Genomic DNA, 10,121 nt, shown 5'->3' with positions numbered 1-10,121 from the left:
ACAGAAGAATGGCTAAATAAATGTATAATGGGGAGGTGGTTATAAAGGGGAACAATAGAACCAAAACTGCGAGTGCAAAAAGAAGAGTTTAATTTAATGATATCTTCCGAAAAAAAAAAACACAAACACTGAGACTTTCCTTTGCCGTCAACATGAATTGCATGCGTTTAATATCCGCTTCCTCTCCTAACCCAACAGGTTATTTTATTGATATCTAAAATTGAATCAATCTGTTACTTTTTCATTCTTGTATCATTTGGTTGGATTTGTGTGTTACGATAACTTTCCACGGACAATATTTTTGTAGTTTTGTGTTTTACTTTATTTCTCCTGTGGACTATATAACAGTGTTAGAAAACCATTTATACACATGACAAACATACACGTTACATAATTAGTGTTTTTCAAGAAACTTTTTGATTAAGTCGAATTGGTACTTTACATGTAAGTTTTTTTTTAAGTTCATAGCTTTTAAAATAACAACATAATTTTGTTGTTATTTGAGAAATTAAGTTTTTACCAATACATAATTGTTAGATAATTTACGTACTGTACTTCTGTGGGAGTAGTACATAATTTTACGTTATTTACTAGAAATACAACAGTAACTGTAAGCTGTTATTTTCGTAGGAAAAAAAAATAAAATTTATATATCTTCACTAACACAAGCATGTATTAATTATGAGCATATATATTGCTTTTCATACACAAGTTCTAATTAGAATTGCAAAAGCTTCAGAACTCAACTAAATTGCCAAATATAAAATTTAATTGTTATGAAGTTGGTATTGATCCTGTTTTTAAGCAATATTGTTATTTAGGGTATTCTTTTGAAAAGTCATGCGACGATTGCAGAATTTCTGAACTTGATAAAGATGTCACAAAAACGTTTGTATTAAATTGACATAAGTACTCATAATTGAAATAAGAAATAGACTCTCTTCAAATATTAAAATTACTAGCTAATGTCGAAAATGAATTTTCTCCTCTGAAAACCCATATTTTGAAATTCATTACTGATCAAAATGAATTGAATGAAAGTAAAATGAGCATTAACCCTCTAATGCCCAACCCGCCTTTAGGCGGGTCTCATTAAATAAGGAAGCTTTTAGTAAAACACACCTTAAGACAACAAAAATGAATAAAATAAAAAGAAAACTTAGTTGAATATGTTCAAGAGCCTTTGCAGCATATACTGATTTTAACCGTATACATTTTTCTTGATTAGTTTTCTTGCTTTTGTGCCGTTAATATTGAATATTTAATCAGCTGACAAAAAAAATTGGGACATTAGAGGGTTAAAAATTATAAAGCTTTACACTTGGGTAGAGGTTCATAATTTCATAAAATTAAAAATGTGGGGAGCCACCGTGGTGCAATGGTTAGCATGCCCGCCTTGCATACACAAGGTCATGGGTTCGATTCCTGCTACGACCGAACACCAAAAAGTTTTTCAGCGGTGTATTATCCCACCTCAGTAATGCTGGTGACATTTCTGAGGGTTTCAAAGAGGGTTTCTCTAAGTGGTTTCACTGGAATGTGGAACGCCGTTCGGACTCGGCTATAAAAAGGAGGTCCCTTGTCATTGAGCTTAACATGGAATCGGGCAGCACTCAGTGATAAGAGAGTAGTTCACCACTGTGGTATCACAATGGACTGAATAGTCTAAGTGAGCCTGATACATCGGGCTGCCACATAACCTAACCTAACCTAAGTGATCTAACATATAATACATCGTTGAAAATTTGAACTTCAGCTGGATGGTGTAATTTTAGTGGTGGCTATGTTAGAATTTATAAAATATATTTGGGTGCCTTTTGGCCTTTGGGAGTTGTCATTACTGGGCCTTTTAACAATTGAGTATTTGTCTTTACCTTTCAGTTTTGCTTATTGGACATATTTCCATTGAACAATTTAAAAATAGTATATGAATGTAAGTGTTATGAGTTTAGGCTTAGTTATATCTAATGTATACAATTCAATATTCTGCAACAAGTAAAGTTCATTCAATAATTAATGTGGCCCAAAGCCTCTTCGAAAGAAACTGAAGGACCTTTATATGAAACTTATCCTTACAATAGTTGCTGTGTCTATGAAAGGGAATGTTCCTGTGCAAAGAAAGCTATTTTAAAATAATTACAATAGTAGAGTAATTTCCATTGTGAGGAGAACTTTCTGTAATAGGCCCTTCAGTTTGTCCATAGAAGATTCTCACACTTAGGGCAAGTCAGCGTTATCTTCATCGTCATTTATTTGTATTTTTATGTTGACAATGGGTGTCGTACTTTCTTCATCCACATGAATAGACTGTGTCACCTCATGTTGTGTCGCCCCAATGGCTCCGGCATTGGCGTTCTTAGTGGCCTTTAGACGTTTATTTAAATAATCAAATTTTAAAGCCTGTGATGGTTGTTGGCAGGTTGTGAGGTGGGTGGAAGTGCTACTGTTGCGGCGACTAGAGCCCTGAGGTGGAATATCACAACCCCCACAGGCACCATCTTCTTCGCCATAGTTTGTATCTTTTTCATTATCTCGGAGTCGTAAAAAGTAACGTCCATCAGCAGAGTGGGAGCGTCTCTTTTTCAATGTATCACAGCGTACCATTAACAGATTCTGGAAATGGAAATAGTTAATATTTTTTTTATATATATCTTGACTTACCTCTTGCATTTCTGTTCTTTGGCTGGATTTTCTGGACCTCCTTAAACCATGTTGCTCTTCCAGTTTATTGGCTACCGAATACATCCACTCCTTGGCCTGTGGAAATCCCATCGATGATTGCGATCTTTCGGGCAGATCAACATTCAACATTGAATCTCTACGACCTGTGGTAGTGCCAGCTTCTAAAACAAAAATTCTTGGAAAATCTATAACGAAATCACGACTTCTGATTAAATCAGCTAAAGCGCCACTTTGCCTTGGATTAGCCCTATTGGGAGCAGTAAGATTATTTGTAGGTTCAACTGGATCCGGTTCGTATTCCAAAATGCTTTCTTCGCTGCCCAGGAACTAGAGAGAGTTTTCAAGATAAACTTTTTTGTGTAATTTGTTTAAAGATCTAACTACTTAGTGTCTTTAGATATAAGCTTGGGATTAAGCACTACTGAGACTAAGAAGGGGATTTGTATGAACTATAATGACTCCTTGTGAGAAATGCTTACACACAATATTGACAAATCATTTTTTGACAACTCTGGATTTCAACTTCTAACCCGACACACAATATTTTGCGGATTCATTGATGCAACTAAGCCCCGATTGGCTCATGAGTTGGATATGGCAACGTCTTTAGCTATCATATGCCAATCAAATCTTCCGAGATCGCAGTAAGTGTTGCAACAATCTATGTTAGGTTAATATGGCCCGTCTGAATTCGATACTTCTTTTATCCCCAAATATTCTCCAAAGTTATGGGGTTCCCTCCTATACCTATACCACATTTTTAGTGAAGACAATAATGACGATTTTTCTGTATCGACGATGTTCTGTATGAAATCGACTTGGACTCATTGATATCTAAAAACGGAACCTGGTAATCAAATCTTACAGATATAAAAAGTATTTAACAATAGCCAGATTAAAACAACAAATTTTAAATTTTTTGCTTGTTTTTTAAACATTTAATTTCGACATTTAATTGAGTTTTTCATTTTTTGTTGTTGGGTTTTTCGTATAAGTGTTGTTGTTTTTTTTTATGTTTTGTTGGTAATACTTTATAATTTTATAGAAAAGATGTTAACCAATGTTTGTGTTGCTAAATTTAATTTTAGTTTAATTTTTATATACAATTCTATGTTATACTCGTCGTGTGTTTGTCCAGCGACAAAGCGCATATCGTCCTTTGTCTTTCTTTAAATCTTTAAATATCTATAGATCGAATTTAATTTATAATTTGACTAGTCTTTAGTCACTGGTGTGCGCTGTGGGTGTTCTTCTCATTTAGCGAACACACAAATTAGTTTATGGCCTTAGTTTTACAAAGGGACTTTTTGGGATCTAGGGGTATTTCCGTTTCCGGTGTAAAAAAGTTATTTTTGTTTTCTCTTTTCCAGTAAGTTTAGCTAAAGTTATGTAATAAACCTAAAAAAACTTAAAGTGTAACGTTGCATATCAAGTCTTAGAACTCTTAAGTATTCATTTTTGGGATCAGTTTAAGCGTTTAAACTACAAAAAGAAATCAATCAATCAATAAACTTAAAATATAATTATTTACAATAATCAAAATAATTGTTTGGCTGTGGGAGCACAACGCATATTTAAAAACGAATGCTCCCGCAAACATTTTTTTCAAAGCTTAGCACCCTTTTCGTGGATTGCCAGGTTAGACATCTGTCACCTGGCGACTGGCCGTGCTGACATGAAATGCATTCGTCTGACCCTGCCTTTGACTTGGGTCAGCAGTTGGATGGTCAGGTTCTGTGATTTCAGCTATTGTAGCGGCAGTCTCTCGGTGATAGTATGGCTCAAAATCATTACTACTATGTGGCTCTAGGGATGCTGTTGTTTGGGTCTCTACACTCGCTTGAGTGGCACTAAATCTACTGCGTGGTATTTGGGAAATATGGATGTTATATGATTGTGGTGATGATGGTGATATGCTGTTGGTGGCTTGGCGGGTTACTACTCCTACAACTACAACTGGCACTTCAGTGTCGTCTATGGGAGCTGCAATGTTAGCTGGCATATGTTGGGGCGATGGCGTTGTATGGATTTCATCACCCACCACATAACCGTAGAACTTCAGTACGTCCAATTTGCACATGGGACATGTGCGATGTTCGATCAACCAGGGATCAATGCAATTTTTATGGAATTCATGTCTGTAATTAACCAAAAATAGGAAGTTAGTGTGGTAGTTTAGGCTAGAAGCAAAAAAGTTCTTGTGAAAATTTCAACATCTATACTTACTTGCAAGGCAGTACCCTTATGAGATCAGATGCTTTATAGGATTCAATGCATATGGCACAACAGTCAGAATCGGCATCTTTATCGTCCGTACTTTTTCCTGTTTTTGTGGGTATTTTCATAATGGCCTTCTTGGTAACCGAACACAGCTGGCGCTTCAATATAAATGAAAATTGTAAGTTCAGTCCATTGATTTAGTCCAATGATTACTTCATATGTTAAAGCTTACCGATTGTTGATCCTTAGACTGCATATATCTGAATTTCTGTATGTAGTAGAATATCAACCAGACTAACGATATCACCATGAGTATAATAAAGGATATAGCCACAAACAATACCGATGTTCTAAAATAGACAAAATTTGCAAATCTATTAATTTTGCGTATATCTTTTCTATTGCCAATATACTAGCCTACAAAGGAAGGGTTATTAAATATCTGGGAAAAGATGATGAGGTTTTGCTTTATTTTTTAATTTGAAAGTTTTTTATTTATTTATAAATTCTGCACAACAAGACTTACGTCTTGTATTTACTGTACAGGAATTTTGGTTAACAGGTATTTCTTCTTATTAAATTTAGTGAAAATTTCCATTAGATTCAAATAAATAAAGAAAAGCAAAAAATTCTAAAATACAAAGAGGGAATTAAGAGAAGATATAATACATAATTAAAAAAAAAGAAATCAAAAATAATAATGCAATTAATGTATTAATTTAAGGCAAAAGGATTTGAATAGATACTGGATTTGAATAGTGAGAAAGTAACATATTTTTGAACTGTAATGTTTTACTGTTTCGCTGAATGTTTTGAGGGAGTAAATTCCAGATACTTATCGCATGAGTGAAGAAATGCCAAGTCGAAATAATTAATTTCTTACCCCTATTGGATCTTGTAAACCGAAGCCTCTCATAAAAGGACCCTGCTTCATGCGTTTAAACAACCCTGAAGGAACAAAAGTTGTCGGATTTTCAACAAATTATCGAATGATACACCATAATGAAGTTGCCTGTATCATGGGATATTGTCAACGCGCCTTAATCCATAAACGTATCTCACGATATTATTGAAAACGACATTCAACTTCCGTCTTCGCAACCCGAAAATAGCTCACTCACTAATATGTAAATTAATTTGTTTGCAAATAATTTGAAACATGATATCCGATTTCTCATTTGTTGAGTAAGGATCTCCATTAATACGTAATTCCCATGCAAGTAAGGAGTTTTCTCCACGTAGTGACTGTAGTTAGAGTTCCTCTATTTCCCATGAAATGGTCAAACAATTGCGTTTTATAATAACATCTATTAACAGATTATTTGCATTCTATTTTGAAACGAATTAATCTTTTATTGCAGTATTATAGCTTATTTGTTTACACAAATTAATACGGCCAACGCAATGTTTCGATAACAAATCATTTTTTTATACTCGTGCCAAAGTCAAAGGCAACAATTATATACCATATAGCCAAGCGCTTTTATCTACACTCATATCCTTAAATAAATTACCACAAAGTAAAATATTCAAGACGGTAAATCAATTATATTTTTTTGCAAAATGATAAGACACCCCATATTCGTAGAACGACAGAATAATAATTTTTCAGTCCTTTAGAGGACCGGCTATGTATAGTGACAGGCCTTTATTTACTCTTTCTATTACAAATGAGTGCTGTTCCATTCAATAATTAGCTCAATGGCAAGGTTATACTAGAAAAAATTACGGCAGCAGCCCGATATTTCATACTAACTTAGACGTTTCAGTCCATTTTGCCAACAAAGTGCACACAGAGAAGGAATATGAATATAACATTTTGCTTTCGAAACATGTTTGTTATCATCATCATTCATTCTCTGTAATCTTGAGTGCTGCTTAATTTGATAATCCTTGCCATCATCTTTGTATAGTTGTTCTAAAATGCTAAGATTATGTTCATTCGCCCAAGATAAATTTGTAAATTTCAAGTTTCGATGGTTTCTGCTGTAATTTTTCACCTAGATTAGGAAGTTAGTGTTCTGTCGAAACTGGGGCCCTTTTTTTATGCAAGGCGGGCATGCCACCCGTGACCCATATTTATTGAATGAAATTTCGATATCGGAAACTATTTTAAATCCACATTATATGGATGTTCATCTCTAGACTATGTGCCGGACATATACTATTTGTCGACTGGCAACACGTATAAGCTTTAACGCCAATTGTACTAATTGTAAAATATTATCGTATAAATATATTTTCATCGTAAATGCCTGTCCCAATTCCTATAGCATACTTCAGACTCAAACATTTGCTGAATTAATATTAAATTTATTTTGATTTTATTCCCACATTATAAAATAAATGGAATTTCATTACAGTTCAGCAGCTACCGTTTATTTAATACCATTTGGCGAGACGTAGAAAGAGATTTTAATGCAATTTTTAATATGTAATTAATTTTAAATTTGCCTGTTTGTGATATCAGCGAATACATTAATTGTTTATTTAATCTCAAGGGTGATGACTACGTAGCTATGATAATGATGGCACTGTCACTTAACAGTCATTGGAAAGCTTTTGCGAAAAAATCTGATATTGACAGTCTGAGTTGGTTGCAATGCAAGATGGATTTGAAAACAAAAAATGTGAATTGCAGAGCAATGGTTAAGGAGTTCAATGACCACATTGGTAGCATCCCAAATATACAATGGTGGTGGTCATCATCTGTTGACGTGAAGTCAATTCACATTTGAGTTCAATCAATATTGATTACATTTTTCTCTTAAATCTTACTGGGAAATGAATTCATTGAAGCGATGATGATGATGATTATGAAGATGACAGATAACAGACGGATGATTGGAGATTGTGGGTATGGCTTACCAGATATGAGAGTACTCACCTATTTAGACTGTTTATGGGTCTCATTCCGCTCCGACCCTCGATAATATGGGCAGTCACATCGAAACCATCATCCAATATCTTGGCCATTTCCTCGCCAATGTATTGATAAGTAATCACCGCAGTTATATTGCCTAAGAAATGGATGGAAGAACAAAAGAAACAATGAAATGCGCAATTTTTCAAACTCTACTGCTTTACTCACGTGCTTTCCCTTTGATTTGCATTTTTTCCAAGCTCATCACTTGCTTGTCGTTGTATATGATGACACCGGAGGCCTTCTTCTTGTAGACATTATTGACTTTTTCCTCAAAGGTGCAACGACCCCTTCGGACCAGAGCTATCCATGTAATACCCTCAGGTGGAGTGGGCTGACCATTGGTGCCCAGTATGTTGCTGGAGCAGGCAGTATCATCTGCTATATTCTCGGCGTCACTGATGTGCACCAGCTTCCCATGAACATTGAATATTTTTCCTTCACCATAGCGGGCCTTCTCCTCGGTAAAGTTGATAAATTTTGTATTCTGATTCACCACGTAACTATAGTTGAGAAACGCATATGTGTAGATATCTGCAGTTATACGTTCCTCGGCGGCCAAGGTTTGTGTTGTATTAACAGAGCGGAAATAACGCTCCAAGTCTTGATTAGCTATAGACATGGCAGCCACCAGCGTTGTAGAGGATGAGGATGGACGTAGACCACCCAATAGTCCCAAACATAATAGCAGTAGTAGTAGATCTCGAGTATTGTCCATGTCTAGTGTATTTGTCCCAGAGATCTATGTTTTTGGATGCTCCCGATATTTTCCGGTTTTTTATTGCCACCCTCACCCGGCGTATGTGATGGCACTTTGATTTCTATTCAATGGGGTGTGATTGATCTTTTTGTTCTATTCTTGTTCGTTGGCAGGAGATCATTGGTCTTTTAATTGTTTCTGCGTTTCTTGCTCGCTACTCTCTTTCCCTTGTTCTTTGTTTGTCTGTTTCCCAAAAGACTTTCCCAGACTCGAATGTGATTTTCGTCAACTTTTCGCTGCTAATGTCGCCAGTATTCTGGAAAGCCTATCGAATAAAAGCAAAATTAATTGATTGTACTGTAGGGTTTGTTGTTTCTTATCAAAAGAATATAAATGGAACGCTAATATTCCAATTGGCCGTAAATGTCTATGCGATACGAATGGGTCCAACCAAGAGTACGTACAAACATATTCGTCTTGGATTGATTCTTTTCCGCTATTGTTGTATGGAATTGGCAAATTCTCAATTGTATTTTCATATTTTCCACTTATTTTGTGGTGTTTGCTACAAGGCTTTATTGGTGTATTGTTGGTAGATAAGCACTTAGCTTTATGGTCCCTTATTGTAGAGAATGCTAGAAATTTTGTATAATCGAAACAAAAACAAATGGCTTAGGGCAAATTTGCCTTTACTTCCAAATCCACTCATCTAGCAAAAACATTATGATAAATGGCAAATATTGAATTACCGAAACTGTTGGCCAATTAAATAGGAGAGTGTTATATGTACATCCTTGCATTTCTTTTATTCTTTCAAATCAAATGCACTTTCACTAGCTTACATTAGAATTAATTTAAAATCTAAATTTGTCATTTCTTCCCACTTGATCGAATGGTTGAATCTATTTACGGGAAGAATATTGGCTTTCCACAGATACACTCTTCACATCGTATCCCAAAGGTCGTTTCCCATATCAAGATTTTTCATAGCATACACCTGACTGACCAAGACACACGCCAAATGTCACCTCTTTGTTTGTAAATATTTTGGGACATTTCACACTTTTGCCAATGAAATGAATTCACTTTAGCGTAGACACATTTCATGTGTGTGCGTGTGGGAATCTTTGAAGAATATGCGAACAACCACTGTTTCACCACCCACCACCTTCACTTCACGAAAACCTACACAAGCTCGTTCTTTTTTAATGGCTATTCATGGCGCGTCCATTAAAGATTGCAAAGAAATTCAAAATAATCTCAAGATATATGGACATGGGACAATGCTCGCACTCAAAGCAATATTGCACAATGGGACGAAATATTCTCAAAAACAAAAAAAAAAAAACAAATAAACTTTATGCTAACAGAAAATTTTTTTCTGATGCAATCACGAAATTAATTAATCCAATTAACTTTGTTAATTGAAATTGCTACAATTACGAAGATGATACCATCAATCACAGAATTAATAGGAAATTAAAAATATTTTTGATTAAAAAAATTCAACTTAATTTTTAAATGGTACAATCATAATAATGGAGTAATTTTCATACGATTTAACGTTCTTTTAAGATTTTTTAAGTTTTCTTTGGA

The 10,121-nt window shown here is 34.8% G+C and overlaps 1 protein-coding gene across 5 annotated transcripts in view; it reads right to left on the bottom strand.

The window, feature by feature from the left end:
• Window positions 1-1,863: 1,863 nt before the first annotated feature.
• Window positions 1,864-10,121, bottom strand: part of gol (ring finger protein goliath) — a 34,399-nt gene continuing 26,141 nt past the window's right edge. For 2 of the 5 annotated variants that reach the window (XM_075309213.1, XM_075309212.1), the window contains exons 2-8: window positions 7,994-8,850; window positions 7,790-7,922; window positions 5,135-5,276; window positions 4,909-5,060; window positions 4,724-4,820; window positions 2,662-3,009; window positions 1,864-2,613 (exon numbers count right to left, since the gene is read on the bottom strand). In XM_075309213.1, the coding sequence (XP_075165328.1) occupies window positions 2,218-2,613; window positions 2,662-3,009; window positions 4,724-4,820; window positions 4,909-5,060; window positions 5,135-5,276; window positions 7,790-7,922; window positions 7,994-8,543 (1,818 nt within the window). In that variant the 5' untranslated portion in view covers window positions 8,544-8,850 and the 3' untranslated portion in view covers window positions 1,864-2,217. Of the gene's footprint in view, window positions 2,614-2,661; window positions 3,010-4,723; window positions 4,821-4,908; window positions 5,061-5,134; window positions 5,277-7,789; window positions 7,923-7,993; window positions 8,851-8,989; window positions 9,145-9,274; window positions 9,689-10,121 lie in introns of those variants that run through there. The other 3 variants (XM_075309214.1, XM_075309215.1, XM_075309216.1) reach the window with 3 other exon arrangements.

The sequence above is a fragment of the Haematobia irritans genome, chromosome 5, assembly GCF_050003625.1.
Source record: "Haematobia irritans isolate KBUSLIRL chromosome 5, ASM5000362v1, whole genome shotgun sequence".
NCBI lineage: Eukaryota > Metazoa > Arthropoda > Insecta > Diptera > Muscidae > Haematobia > Haematobia irritans.
The sequence above is the reverse complement of the archived record's forward strand: the minus strand, read 5'-3'. Positions and strand labels throughout refer to the sequence as shown.